Source organism: Thermobia domestica, chromosome 2 (genome assembly GCF_964235325.1).
Source record: "Thermobia domestica chromosome 2, izTheDome1.hap1.1, whole genome shotgun sequence".
NCBI lineage: Eukaryota > Metazoa > Arthropoda > Insecta > Zygentoma > Lepismatidae > Thermobia > Thermobia domestica.
The window spans coordinates 352848687-352864321 of record NC_137455.1 but is presented as its reverse complement, the minus strand read 5'-3'; the positions used below and the strand labels follow the sequence as shown (position 1 = coordinate 352864321).

Here is a 15635-nt window from a genome sequence, read left to right as displayed (position 1 = left end):
TGCATCCCCCTATCTTTACAGATCCACTTTTACCCCTAATTACATGAAGAAAATTGCATCAAGGTGTGTATATTCGATGCTACGCTTTGTATCGATGCTTTCCCTTCCCTCCAACAGTTGCGGGCGTTTGTGGTCCTAAATATTTATTATAATTAAAGCAGAGGAATTATCAAAATATAAAATAATTCCGTATTTTAATTTTGTGCTTATATCGGTGCAGCTTTTAAGAATGTTTACTTCCTCAATAGCTGTCCAGCATCGGTTGTCTTTCAAGCAAGATGTTTTTCCTTTTTTTTTTTTTTTTTTTTGTGTGTGTGTATTGTCATATTACCAGCCATGAAATCAGGTGATTCCGACATGGAACACCAGGAATTATGTCTAATGAAGAACTGAAGTATAAATGCAGTCAACGGGACTTAATATTTATGATATTTCTTCCTACTTCACCCAGTTAAATAATTTGTAATTAATCTCTCATCAATATTTGTTATTGCTATATGCTAAATGAGATGATGAGAATGAATGATGAAATGTTGGAATGAAGAAAGTGGGAGGAAACAGGGTAACCCCAAGAAAATACGCGTACATGGTGTTCGTCCAACACAAAGCCCACTTGACGTGACCTGGGAACGAACCAGGGACCCCAAGTAATTTAGAATCTAGGAAATAATTTGGGACATTGAAAGTATAATAATCTTACTATGCACAGGAGTATACATATTCCTTTTGTGCTTAAGAGGTTGCTTGATTTTATTTACACAAAATTTCTCCAATTTAAAACATCGTCACAGTTATGAAATGATATGAGGAAGACTCAATAGTCAAACATACATTGTAATATGATGTACAGAATGAATGATAAACCAAATCAAATCAAACGAACATTGATAATAGCAAAAATATCTAGTGCTTGCAATCGCAGTTTGTTCTTTTCTCCTACTTTGAAATATAATCCTACCACCCTCAAAAGAGAAATTCCAATATGCAGGGTATTTTCAGCATCAAATTCAGTGATTTCGAATTCATGGTTAATTCCCATTGATTGAAAACTGACAAATCATTCCAAATATTAATATTTAGTAAATCATGTCTCGAAGGAGAAAAAGTCCTATCATTGGTCTAATACCTAGCTATGTATCTTTCGTGCACATGATCCCGTGTCCAATTTCCGGCAGAGAGCATAAAAAAATAATCTCAAAATCATTCACTTTCAAGAATCATGTGTCTTCTTTAGCCTAGTTTGCAGGAATGTTAAACAATTTTTTTAAAAATTTTTTTTTTCAAAGAAAACATCTTACACAGGAGGGTCTCACAAGTTGTCGCTAAAATCTGATTGCCGCATAGCACATCTGATAGAGCATCATGAGAAATGAACATGAGCAAAATTTAAGGTGCTATGGACCAGAAGGATAGGAGCTAGAGGGCTTCAAAATTTCAATATCCCAAAAATTATATCATGAAATTATGTACGTTTAAAGTAAATATCTTGAAAACCGTTAAAGCAATCAAAACAAAAGTTGCACAATATAATAACAAAATATCCTATCGAAAACCACAATCAGTGCTGTCATAGGCGAAGCAGTGTTGCCAACTCAGTATAAAAATATTTTATTTGAAATAGTACCATATACAAGAGTGCACAGATTTAAAATGCACTATTATCAGTAAACATGACATTAAAGGTAGTGGTACAGTGTTGCACACTATTGGAGCTACATGTACTGGAAATGTACAATACAGAAGTCATACACACAGAAGAAAAATAAACTAATATGATAAACTATGATCAAATCATATTTGGCAAAAAATATATATATTCTGATATCTTAATTAGTATTCACACAGGAGCGGATTAAAAAAGTGACACACCCGTATGTGCCACTTTGGCCACCTGGGTCCGAAAGGATTATTGAACATTTGATTACATTTTTTTTACTAGTAACTCGTGTTGTAGTAGTAGTTATAGTATCGACTAATGATAGTATTGTTGTTTTAAAAATTACTTTATAACGAAAATTTTCTCTCCTTTTTAATCTTAGTTCCAATACTGTTGGTGAGAAATACAGGGTGTTTCAAGATGAATATCGGGATTTTAAGTCTTCGTAGTACTTATTACATTTTACGTACAATTATAAACAATACATCAAGTAAAAGAGCACCTCAAACAGTTTTTCCTACATATGTTCAATGTGAGCATCATTCGTCACATGGCACATATCAAGTCGATAGGCGAAAAAGGCCCATAATCTTTCCGCCATATGGCACAAAACACATTCAATTTAGTGGAGTCTCGTTGCAACTATACCATCTTCTGAGGATTTACTGACCGCCACATGTGAACATTATGAGTGTTCATATTAGCACTTAGGTGTTTCCACCTTCAATGATAACGATCTTATTTGTGACAAAGACAAGAGTAGCTTGTATGTCAGAACTGTGATAACTAACTAAATGGAACAAGTGTTCGAGAATTGAATTCTTGTATTTGACAACAATCAAGCAATTTGTGCTGGGATTTATTTTACCACTTGCTTTAGCACTGTCCATGTGACTTAAACTAGTGCAACCTAAACATAATTTATGAATGTAGTATTCAAATAGAAGGCCAGCTTAGTAAATTTAATTACCATGATCATGAAGTCTGTTTCCAACAGGAAATATTTATTTTAAATAAAATACTTATGACAGATATTGCATCCCCGTACAAATGCATGTGAGCCACAAATGCATATCATATATCTAGTCGACAAATTATTTATATATGATATTTAGGAAAATACTAGTACGCAAATTAGTTTTTACCTTTAGACAAGTTATTTGCATTTTATACTATTCGTGATATTATTTTCGTACTTATTAAAGGCCTACTTTCGCGAAAAAACAAATTTCATTTATACTTTTATTTCTTGATTGATGTTGGTGAAACACTACAGAGACCCGGATTATTAGTAGGTAGGTATGCTACTTATATGTAAACTATCTGTACCGTATCAGTATCTACCGTTTAATTTATGTTGCATTTTGCGGTAATTGCACCTATATAAAAATACTTCAGACTTAAATAGATAAGATACATTACAAATGACTATTTGAAAAAAAAAAAAAAAAACGAAATTTAGAAAAAGAACGAGAGGCAATGTTTTCTTTTCCCAAAAAAGTGTACATTTCTGAAAAAAAAATACGAACAGTTTTTTTCTATTTATGACACTACGTCTAAGGGTTAATATTATACAATTTGTTTACTAACAATGTACCACTTCACGCTACACTGGAAATAATAATAATAATAATAATAATAATAATAATAATTTCCAAAGACACTTTGCCAAAACTTACTTAATGGTGCAATTCAATCCTAAAGTCATGGAGAAATATTCGATAAAATTAATCACCATGCTTGCCAGCAAAGTTTTAATATTTCAATTTGCCTGCTCATTCGTTTGAGAAATCTCCATGGCTCAAGGCATTAACGTTATTGTAAAAATTTGTGACCTTTTTTATTTTTTTAATCTCGTTTAATTAACGAAATGACACTGTTGTAATAAAGCTGAGAATGTGCTGGTATGACGCATGAGCTGGCAAGATGACAATTGCTCAGCACTGAACGCGTGACGTCATCACATGTTGTTAGGTCAAGGAAAAACTGTTAACGAAGTGAATGCTGTTAGAGTTTCCTGATTACGAAGATTTTTTTGTTTGTTTGTTTTTCCTATAGGCTGCGACTTGCGAGCATCATGAGAATTTAAAACGATAATCACTTATTTTTAGCCAAGCTCTCCTTAAGATTTCTATCTGTCTGATTAAAATAGGGACAATCCCGTTTTCGTCCTGAAATATTTCGTTTCTTATTGCTACAGTCTGCACTTTGTTCTCTCTCGAGATAATTACATTTCCTTTTATGGACTATGTAACTATAAGAAACAGTGGCGGCCGGTGGGTTATGATTTCGGGTGTTACAGTACGAACGATCGAAGATATAAAGTGGACTCATTGACTAATCAGCATAAATTTAGATATAAAAGCTATATGACATGTGAAATTAAATAAAATTCTCTTTTTTAAAAATAAAAAATGCAGAACGTTTTATCCGATTAATCACCTTATTTAATTAGTAAGTTCATTCTCCTCTCTTTGTTTGGAGCAAATCTGCTCAATACATGCTGGTTGAACTCTGATATTCTCATTGTTAGGTCTTTTTCGATGGAAAGCATAACCAATGGTGATAACCTTTCTTGGGACATTCAATTCCTTGAGTGTCAATTCTTTTTGATGTGAAGAAAAACTTTTCTTCTCTTGCTGACGCCATATGTACAGTTAATATTAATTTTAGAAGCTTAGATTCATTAAATAATTTTTCTAGATTATTGCGAACAATTCATTCTAGCAAAGTCAGTCACTGACAGTGATCCGAATTCCTCTTCAACGTAGACTGAAGAGAGTTCATTGCAGAGATTAGTGTCATAAAAATGTACATTGAACACACTTTATTCACAGTTCATCTAGGAAAATTTAAAATAAATTTTGGAAATGTATCTACTGCAAACAACATTACTGCGATAAGATGTCCTGTATATTTAAACCGGATTTTTTTTGGACACTCTCCTGAATTGCCCTTTGGTTGTTTTATCTAAGCCTTAATTGCAAATTTTTCCTCAGTTGAAAGCTGGGGTCCGCAGTCATGGTATACAATTCACTCAGAATTTGTAGGTTATTTACAGAATTAAAGCACACACAATAAAATTAAATCTAATAACTAAAAACCAAAACAGCTGATACAAAAGAGGTACTGGTATATAAATTGCGAATATCACATATTCATACATCAACACACACACATGTGCGTAAAAGAAAAAAAAACTACATTCCAAATCATCCGTCTTGGTTGTTACGCAATGCAGGATAAACACAATATACTTCCACATGAGGCGAAACAATGCTTATCAATGTCATACATTCTGAAAAGCAAACCTTGAAACCCGCCAGATGTCAGCATGTAACAGAAGCCAAAAATCAAAGAACGTCAAAACAAACAGCATCGCCAGTTTTACACCCAGAAATATTAGCTGGGAAGGGTCCAAAATATTTGAGGGAGGTCCAATACGTTTACGTAATATCGAACCTGTCTTATACTACACCCAAAAAGACGATAAGTAATTGTTAATTACTCTCACCTACATTTTTAGAAAAAAAGAAAGAACGATTATCTTTATAAGAAAAGAAAGAGTGCATGATGATGCGTAAAATAAAATATTATCCTATATCAATCATTTCTCTGTTAAACAAATATAGTTTGTTAGGAAAGTCTACAAATGTTAGTCGTTTGGAAATTTTTGGGAGGTCCGGAACCGGTGGACCACCCTCGTGGCTACGTCCCTGAACATTGCTAACTAGTCCCAAAATTCAATGTGGCATTCCCTATCATACAGTTTTATGTGGAAAGTTATCAAAAGTATAAAATATACTTATTTTATAAAAGAAATATGTATATACTAAAATACTATCCACAGACATATTCTACATATTGACTTATTAATATTTGGTTCACAAATTACTGTAGAAGAAGTCTTCATTATCTATATGAGCCAGGGGTTTTGAAACTTTTTGCCTTTGAGAGTCCCCTCAACCACCAAAATCTGAACGCGCCTCCCCTGTCGAAAATGAAATGTGTCACCAACATAAATACATATGTCCATAAAAGAAAAACTATCACTATGATGAACTATGTTTCATTTGTTAATCACTAATGGAAATACCTCATTAACACAGTAATCTACATTGCACGCACTGTCTACACTTTTTAATGTTATTAGCCGGTGTTAATAATTATAAATTGTGATAAGTCAGATATTTACAGTATGTTAAAATTGAAAAATACTTTCAGTGATGGAATTTAAATAATAAAAATTGACACATTTAAATGTAAGCAAAATCAATGGGATGTATGAGCTTGTTTTGAGACACACAATTTATTAAATCTCTGCACATATTCTGAAATGGCAAGACGCAAGACGGGCATCGACCTATGAAAATAAAACAAATAAGACTATTCGTGAATGGCTGTAGTACTTTAGAAACGATTACAACTCAAGAATTGTCCCAAAAATAATAACAGAGAATTAAGAGAAAGAAACACTCAGCTAACATAGCATCGCGCGAAATTCCAAAGATATTTAAGAAGACAATACTATTCTACAGAGATAAAGCAGAAAATCGTTAGTGGCCATCTAACAAGCATTATACACGTTTAAGCCAAAGGTGAAAGGGTCATCCCTGATCGTACATGGAACAGAAGTGATACGAAGGCTTAGTCCACTAAGTATTACTAAAGAAGGGTGCAGACTTAAGTATGAGTGTTGCACTATACATGTTCCTTTGTAGGATCTTTTTTAAAAGTTCTCGCGCCTCCCCAGGAAGTCGCGCCGCACAGTTTGAAAACCCCTTATAGTTATAAGCTAAGAATTAACTTGTAAATGCGGGTCTACTTTCATTTGTTTTCTGCTCTACTACATATTTTCTTTCTTATTTTGTAATTCTGCTATCACTTTTTTAATTGTCATTATATTGATTTGCTTCAGTATAAGTACCATAATTTAAAAATATGAATGCATAAAAACGAATTCGATTTGTTAATTGCTAGTGATATAAAATTCAGAAATCTTATTTAGCGCGAAAAACCTTCTTGTTCACCGGAATCCGTGCTGTGTTGCAGAAGCTCTGCAACGACCAGAGCCTTTAACTTCTGAGATAGGGGAAAGGAGGCTTCCATGGACAACTATAGTTTCCCTCTTGTTACGAGGCGTTCAGTCCCGGAGACAACTTTAGTTGCCGTGCACCCATCAAGGTCAGTTCCCACTTCAACACGCAGTTGACGAAAAAAGGCAACAGCTTCATACAGCTAGTCCCTTCTGTTTACTTTTCACTAATATTTATCACCTTCATGCCTACAGGTCACGTACTGCGTAGATTTATATGACATGCTGTGTCAAGTGTATATTCCCCCAAAAGATATGAGTACTCAGAAGGAAAAAATCATGTAGTTATTTTTTTCTCCTGTTTTATAAGCCAGTGGAAGTGTGTGTGGTTGTTTCAACATCCTGCAATTTGCTTAGGGTTCACTTCTTCTTTTTAGTTGAGCTTTTGGCCATGAATACCACCGTGACAAGTCGTGGTTCTTATGATAGTGGCTTATTTTCGCCCAGAGAAATTACGGAAATAATAGATGATAGCGACTCCGATGCTTTTGAAACGGACGATGAATCTAATATTTAGACTTGCTACAATATTAGAACAACTAGAATCTTCCGACAGTGACACGAAAACAATACTTGATGCTGTTACTAGCACTAGTTCTCAACCATCGCATCGCGCTCCTAAACGTCCTCGCTCCTAACATCTCACCAAAAGGGAGAGGAGGGGGCGGAGTGACATATTGTGATATGTAGTGTATATTTAAACTTATTTATATTTAGTTGTATGGTCGTTTGCAATTTACTCGAAATTATCGGACAATGTATCTTTCGATTGGATTTCCAACATACAAAAAATATTCCTTAAAGTTTGCAACACTGTGTATTCAACGGTAACAATGCTAAGTGCATTACTGCTTTTCTGTTATATTAGTACATTTTTATTCCATTGAATCTGAAAGTTTCATTCACTTTAAAAGGGTAGTTTCTGAGTAACAAAATTTTAAAAATACATTTAAAATGGCCGGGATCCAAGCGTTTCTACATTTAAATCCCCCCCGGGTCTTTAAGTGTTGACATTAGCTCCAGTTGCAGCGCTGAACGAATCAGGTCGTTGTATGCTCGCTGCAAAGCAATATAAATTAGAGACTGTGACGGATAATTTTTCGCTTTTTAAAACGGGTTTACGGAACAGACAGTTACAGAAGTAAAAAAAATATGGTATCTAAAAGTACATATGGGAATATTAGAAAGTATTTTCTTCTGTTCTTTACTACTATTGCTAATAATATTTTTTTCTTCAAATACTTTTGTCGTTGCGCAACGCTGCAACGCTAACATTAGCCGCCACTGAATGAAAACTAAAATGATGGACGGCTAGCTCCTTCTAGAGTGCTGGAACAATTTTGATTTTTGGTACCGTACATCACAGTGAACAATGGCCCAATTTAAGTTATTATCACATAAGGGCGTATCATAAAGAAGGTCTCAGATCTCAAATAGTATTTCAGTGTTACATGATTTATAGCAAAACTATATAAATTAATAAAGTAATTGTACGAACACAATGAAGAGAATTAATGAACGTTTAAAACTTGTGTAAGCCAGTACACAATATACTTCTATAATAAATAGTTTAAATGTTGTTATAGGGGGCCACGGTGGCTCAGCGGTAGAGCCCTTACTTCTGAGGACTCTGGTTCGATCCCCGGTCAAGTTAGATTGTAGTGGACAACATCGTGTCCGTGGTATTTCTCAGGGTATTCCCGCAAGGGCGCCGATTTCTCTGTAAATTTTTTTTTGGGGGGGGGCAGTCAGACGCAGAAAGTTAAGACAAATGTTAAGACAAATTGCATTCAAATTATGCCAAATATTGTATATTGGTAAATACACTAGAGGAGCCCACATGAGCTTTGGAGGGCCCGGTCTCCCCTAGGATCAGCGCCTTTATATTTCCGTTTCCTCCTACTGTCTCACTCCACCAATAATTCCTCGTCATTCACTTGCCTTAAGGTTGGTTTAAAGAGACAAGTTTTGCCGATAGATGTCACTACAGTCTTCGTATCTCTCTCATTGTCTTCCTTACCCTAAAGAGCATAGTTTTGGGACATTGAACTGAAAGCTTTTTTTTTTTTTTTTTTTAATGTTATATTTAAAACCTTCGTGGACCTCCCACTGCGTGAAAGGACTCATATAACTTCTAGATGAAATTAAGAGGAAAATCAGGTCATACATTTTGTATATAAATTTATAAAAGAGACGAGACAAGCAGTAGCGGATCTAGAACGCAAAAACTGGGGGGGGGGGCAGCAGAACCCAGACTATGATAGGTATATCATGAGTTTATTATAAAAACTTTCAAAAATATATAAAGAATAGGTTAAATTTATTTTGTTACTCAGGAAACTGGGGGGAGCTAGCTCCCCTTCTGGCCCTGGGCTAGATCCACCACTGGAGTCAACTTAAAAAAAACAACAACTTATTTCTCATTTCGTAGGCAATGCTGTCTGCAAAGGGAGTAATCTTTCTATTATTATTTAATAAAACCCAGACCGGTGTTGGGCTGCACCTCAGACTTTTAATCTCCTGGTCGGATCTAATTATGTATTAATACTTTTGCCCTTGTGTACACGTATTCCAGTGTCTGATTTATGGGAGGAGAAAGTGTGGAATTTCTTCTCTTGAGCAAACTGTCTCAGTAATGTTTGCAACATTTTTTGGTAGGTATATCAATTTACCCATATAGCCTACACATAAACCCATAAACCTATATACAGTGGCGGATCCAGGATATGATCAAGGGAGGGGCTAAACCATAGTTTGCAGTTTTATCCAGTGTAAAGCAGGATTGAAGTAGAGACCTGCACGGGGCGAATTTTTCGGCCCGAGCCCAATCAAGCCCAAATGTACCTAGGCCCGACCCAGCCCGGGCCCGAAAAGTTTGAGATTTTCGGCCCGAGCCCGGTCCAGCCCGATAAGTTTTTTTAAAATTCTTGGCCCAAGCCCGGCCCGGGCCCGATAAAGTTTAAAAGTTTCATTTTGTAACATTTTTCACGGGCACACTTCAACGTTTGCCTTTATTCTAATTATCGTTTAACGAAAGCCAATAATTATTTAAAGAATTGCAATTAATCGGCCCTAGCCCGGCCCGACCTGAAGAGAAATCAGTGTCGGCCCGCCCAAGCCAGGCCCACGGGCCGGGCCGAGCTTCGGGCCTCGGGCCGACCCCGGCCCATGCAAGTCTCTAGATTGAAGTTCGTTTTATCCAGTGTCTACCTGAGCGTCAAAGGGAAGCTATAGACCCTATAGCCACCCTGGATCCGCCTTTGCCAATATACCCTCGTCCCGCCTCGAAAACTGGGCGAAAAGTGCTTTTTTAGATTTCTCGTGGGCAACACTAGTTCACTTAAGTATTAAGATCTAAAACACTGTATTAGCGTTACATGATTCATAGTATCTATTTTAAATAAATGATAACCACAACATAAGACCATGAAGTTACGGTTTGAAATGGGGCTTGGTCATTGACATGTTAGCTTAAAAGACAATAATTTCATTAATTTATGGTGGCACAGGTCAATGGCAACTTTGCGTTTTCATTTAACATTGGGCGCATAAAGAGTGTGCAGCCCAAACGGCTCGTTCGATCAAAAAAAAAAAAAAAAAAAAAAAATCCTGCACTTTAGATTTAAAACATCATATTTGGAGACGCTTTCCCCTCTTACATTTTGTTGTAACTCTGATAATAACAGAGTTACCCTATGTCAGGGGACTTCTGAGACACACATACCCTGATTTAAATGAATATTCTTTGGACAATGGAAATATTAATGGTTAAACGCCGTATACTCAGGTAAGGGTCTATCCTCCATTACATCTATGCTTTAGTGTCAGATTTTAAATAGCGCTTCACTCTCAAGGTTGACCGTGCATTACTTTGTCCTTTCCTTATCTTTTGTTGTTGGGACAAACACTATTTACATTAGATTTTTTTAAAAAAATGTTGGCACGTGATTCCATAACTGTGATATAAGGCAATCAGATACTTCTATTTGGGGCTACTAGGGAACATTTTCCACTTCCTCCTTAAAACATAAGCTAAAATGACGCTAATGAAATATAATTATCTCCACTGGTCATTGAGGCAAAAACGCTCTCTGAACTTACCTACGCTCTTTGAACGCACGCATGAAATCCCGTCTTAAATTTTGGTTTTCCTTAACGGCGTGAAGAGCTTTTTTTTTTGGGGGGGGAGGGGTCAAAATAAGTAAGCATTTCCTTTCCTAATAATCCTAATAATAAAAGACAAACGTCACAGCCTGTGTGTCACGCTGACTCCTAATATGAAAAACTTTCACGCTAATAGATGTCGCTACGTACGCTGTTCCTTGCTACTCAGTGATTTAAATCAATAGAGAAGTTTCTCAAGATTGCATAAACATGGTATAAACTTCAGGTTGATTTTTTGGAAACTAAGAGACTAAATAAAATAAAATAAATAAAATAAAATAAAATATAATATAATATAATAAATAAAAATAAAATAAAACAAAAGAAAGAAAAAACATAAATATACGTAAATAGAGCTTCTACTTAAGCACGATTTTAAACTATATCCTACAGCGAGCCGAAGTCTCTGCGTCTACCAGTGACGTTGCCGAAGGAGGGACATCGGTGACCCAGTATGGGGTTCTTGGTAAGATACCAGCTCGCGCCAAGTGAGCTTTGTGGTAGTCAAACACTGTGTCCTTGGGTTTTCTCGGAGTTCTCCCGTTTCCTACAACTTTCTTCATTCCACCATTTCACTCATATCTCACCATCACTGTCTCCTTTAGCCTAGACGGCATAGCCGTCGGATGTAAAACTTAAATATGTAATTTTCATTTTTTAATAGACTAACAAAAATGTAAAAAAAAAAAAAAAAAAAAAAACTTTGTTATGTCGGTGGAGAACCTTGCTCTCCCCCAAGCAAAATCTGAAATAACACTTCCCCGCTAGTGGCCATGCTTCCTCCCCAGATATGGTGCTCCTTCGTGGCTAAGCGGTTAGCGTACGCGCCCTTAGCGTGGGAGATCCGGATTCGATTCCCGGCGGAGCTCATGTTGTTCGGATTCCACGTTAATCAGTAGGTGGAGCCTCGCTGCTGAACGGGACGTTAAATTCAAAATCAACTTCTCCCCAGATATGTCAAATAATATAAAACTATCGTTTTTTTTACTAAACAAAACATAAGCTAATGTCATCCCCCCATCCCCACCCTGCTACTTCGTTTGTCACCTCAAGAAATTAAAGCTGGTGTTGTCATTGTAGATAACAATCAGTATTTCATAAATCGGACACCAGTGCCAAGAACTTTCTTTAAGTAGCTGGCGTATGAAAAAGGAAAATGGAAGTTATTTTCTTTGTGATCAATTAGCATGCTACATTGACAAACCATAAAGAATTAAAATAGACTAGAACAGTGTTTTGCATTTTCTTTTGAACGTGAGGACCACTTTTAGTAGTCAGAATGCTCTACAGACCAGCCTATATTTGTTTCCTTCGATACGAAATTAATATACTTTTTTATGTTTTGAACATACACCACTACACTAGCATACTTATTTTTTTTTAAATAGAGTTAATTAAAAATTTCCGTACCAAGAACATATTACAGTAATACATCTATATAAGTTATTATGATTTGTATAATCTGCATCATATCTACAGTTTGACGTTCTTAACTATGGTGTGTGATGAGCAATTCATTTGAATTTATTTTTTTTAAGGACACATATCTGTCCATGTGTCCGTCCAAACTCCTTTATATATTTACCCTATCTGTTCATGTGTCTGTCAAAACTCCTTTATATATTTACCCTGTCTTTTTATGTGTCCGTCCGAACTCCTTTATATATTTACCCTGTCTTTTTATGTGTCCGTCCGAACTCCTTTATATATTTACCCTGTCTTTTTATGTGTCCGTCCAAACTCCTTTATATATTTACCCTGTCTTTTTATGTGTCCGTCCAAACTCCTTTATATATTTACCCTGTCTGTCCATGTGTCCGTCCAAACTCTCTTATATATTTACCCTGTCTTTTTATGTGTCCGTCCAAACTCCCTTATATATTTACCCTGTCTTTTTATGTGTCCGTCCAAACTCCTTTATATATTTACCCTGTCTGTCCATGTGTCCGTCCAAACTCTTTTATATATTTACCCTGTCTGTCCATGTGTCCGTCCAAACTCCTTTATATATTTACCCTGTCTGCTCGTGTGTCCGTCTAAATTCCTTTATATATTTGCCATGTCTGTCCATATGTCAATCCAGACACACTTATATATTTACTTTGTCTGTCTGTCTCTCCATTACCAATTTGACGAGGACGTAGAAAATCAAAAGTTTGGAATCGAGTTTTGTATGGAGACGATCACAAAATATTTCCCCCACCTATGCAGTACCATAGGAGTTATTGTAAATGAATTTTACCTTGGTATTATGCAACCCAACTCTACCTAAAGGTCATGTTAGTTGCATATCATTCAATTCCTTTCAATACTTTAACGAAACTCCTTTACGTAGTGCACACGTGACACTGTTACTTGTTCTGTTTTTCTATTTGAGACTAATGTTGAATTTCACAGTGTTTTATCCGGACATGTTACGGAAAAAATACTCCCCCCAAATTTTGGATAATATGAAGCGTGAATGAACATCCGTCTCCCCTAGAGCTTTAGAACTCCCTCCAGTGAAATATAGGGTACTGGATGAACCACCGATCTAGGAGGACAACAAGAGCATGTCTGAAGAACCACTTAGGGTCTGCGGACCACAGTTTGAGAAACATAGACCAAAAAGTACACAATAGATACATTAATTTAGCTAAACACAGGGCATGGATAGTTTGGTTTTTCTTTCCACTGTTCATTTCATTATCACTATTCACTATCTCACCGTTTCCTTTAGCCTAAAGAAGGACACAACCATGGAACGCACAACTCTAATAAAACAAAATAGTTTATCTAACGTAAGAAATAGAGTACTTACGGCTCCTTCTTGTAACAAACGCCATCTGTATGAGCTACGATTCCTCGTAATGCGGCATAAAATAGCACAAGAACTGTAATAATTGAGATCATCAGTAAATTTTAAGAAAAAGTTTTTAACTGTTAGCTGCGTATTATTATTAGCGAAGTATTCTTTCGTAGCGCGTTTTGATTACAAAGCAGGAAACCCTCCGAGTCCAGGCTGCCAGAGACCAATGATAACTCAACAGGAAAGGAGTAGTTTCAGATGATAAGCTTCGTCTAAGTGCTTGCGATTGCAGCTTCCCAGAACAAAACACTTTCTGCTCAGCAAATGTCTACACATGTAGTATATGCGATGTTTTTAATACACTTTTACAGAATCTGAGTAGCCAGTGACGGCTCTTGAGGACATTTTGTCGCTACAAACTACGCGAAGAAAGATTTATACAGCTTCTCAACGCTGTATACGAAAATTAAGCGACAGAGCGTAATTTGGTTCCCCGGTGTAACTTCTCTCAGGAGCTATACTGTTATGACACACATTAACCTTTTAAGGACTGTTATCAGTCTTTCTTCAGAGATGTAGATTATTTATTGGATGCTGTAATAGCCATTATTAAATTACTTATTTAACAGATTAAACGCAAATGAGGCTATAAACCACACTCTCCGTCTCCATACAGATGTTGTGCTCATATACCACACCCGTTATCAAGAAAATGAAATGAAATCTTTGAGTTTTACGTCCCACGGTTATGGCGGTTAGGCTAAAGGAGACGGTGATTATGAGAAATGAATGAGATGAAGAAAGTGGGAGGAAACGGGAGAACCCCGAGAAAACCCTCGCACACGGTGTTTGTCCACCACAAAGTTCACTTGGCAGGGGCTGGGATCGAACCCGGAACCCCAAGCACCAGAGGTGAACGCTCTACCACTGAGCCACCGTGGCCCCTCCCGTTATCAAGAACTGTTTACATACAACACACGTTATCGAACTGTGTTCATACACTACGCCCGTTATTAAGCTGTGTCTAAATACCACATGCGTCTTGAACTGATTAAAAAACAGTCTTATATGTCATAACTCATTATCTTGGTCAGCTTTTCTATTTTGGCCCAATTTTGTGGAAGTTACATGAAATTAAGTGAAATATTAAGCTAGTTTAACGTATTCCATTTAAACTGAATTTGTTTATCAGCCATTGACAATTGATGTTACGTGACGTCATGGTTATCCTTCCTATTCTCGGTAAACCCTACGCACGTGCAGAAGGAGAAAAGACGGTTAATAGACGAGAACATCGATGGTTTTGAAAGTATGCAATACTCGTGGATCCGTAAGTATTCGTACTCTGACAAACACTTCTGTACACGACACATATGCAAACCGCAAGCCGCGTTCTCGAGTTCAATAGTTGACCGTTAGCCCGTGTGAGCACGAGCATAGCAAATGGATAGCGAACCAGAGCCGAAATCTCTAAACCCATAGACCACCAGCTTCAGATTTCTTTTTCTTGTTTTAAGTTCCGTTGTTGAGGACAATACTATAATCATTATCATCATAGGTCACCATTATTATCATAGTTATCATCATAGGTCACCATTATTATCATCATTATCATCATAGGTCACCATTATTATCATCATTATCATCATAGGTCACCATTATTATCATCATTATCATCATAGGTTACCATTATTATTGTCCGTTTACTGTAGCTTGGCGCTGTGTTTTGACACAAAACCTGGCTAGCGAATCTTAGCAGTCCTTCTCCTTCTTTCCCCTTATCGCAGTGGTAACAGTGGCACTAACTCATCAACTTTAGCACTAGTAGGGTTTGGTATTTGCAAGTTTCGTAAATTTCGAAACAGTTTACTTCTTCTCTAATCAGGGCCCGTAACTTGTGTGAGGCAGGGGAGGGGCAACTGCCCCCCAGG

The 15635-nt window shown here is 36.5% G+C and overlaps 1 protein-coding gene across 2 annotated transcripts in view; it reads right to left on the bottom strand.

Moving 5' to 3' along the window:
- Positions 1 to 14213, bottom strand: part of LOC145678777 (uncharacterized) — a 69068-nt gene extending 54855 nt beyond the window's left edge. For both annotated transcript variants that reach the window (XM_081749276.1, XM_081749277.1), the window contains exon 1: positions 13717 to 14213. In XM_081749276.1, coding sequence (XP_081605402.1) covers positions 13717 to 13808 — 92 coding nt within the window. In that variant the 5' untranslated portion in view covers positions 13809 to 14213. The remainder of the gene's footprint in view (positions 1 to 13716) is intronic.
- Positions 14214 to 15635: the final 1422 nt, after the last annotated feature.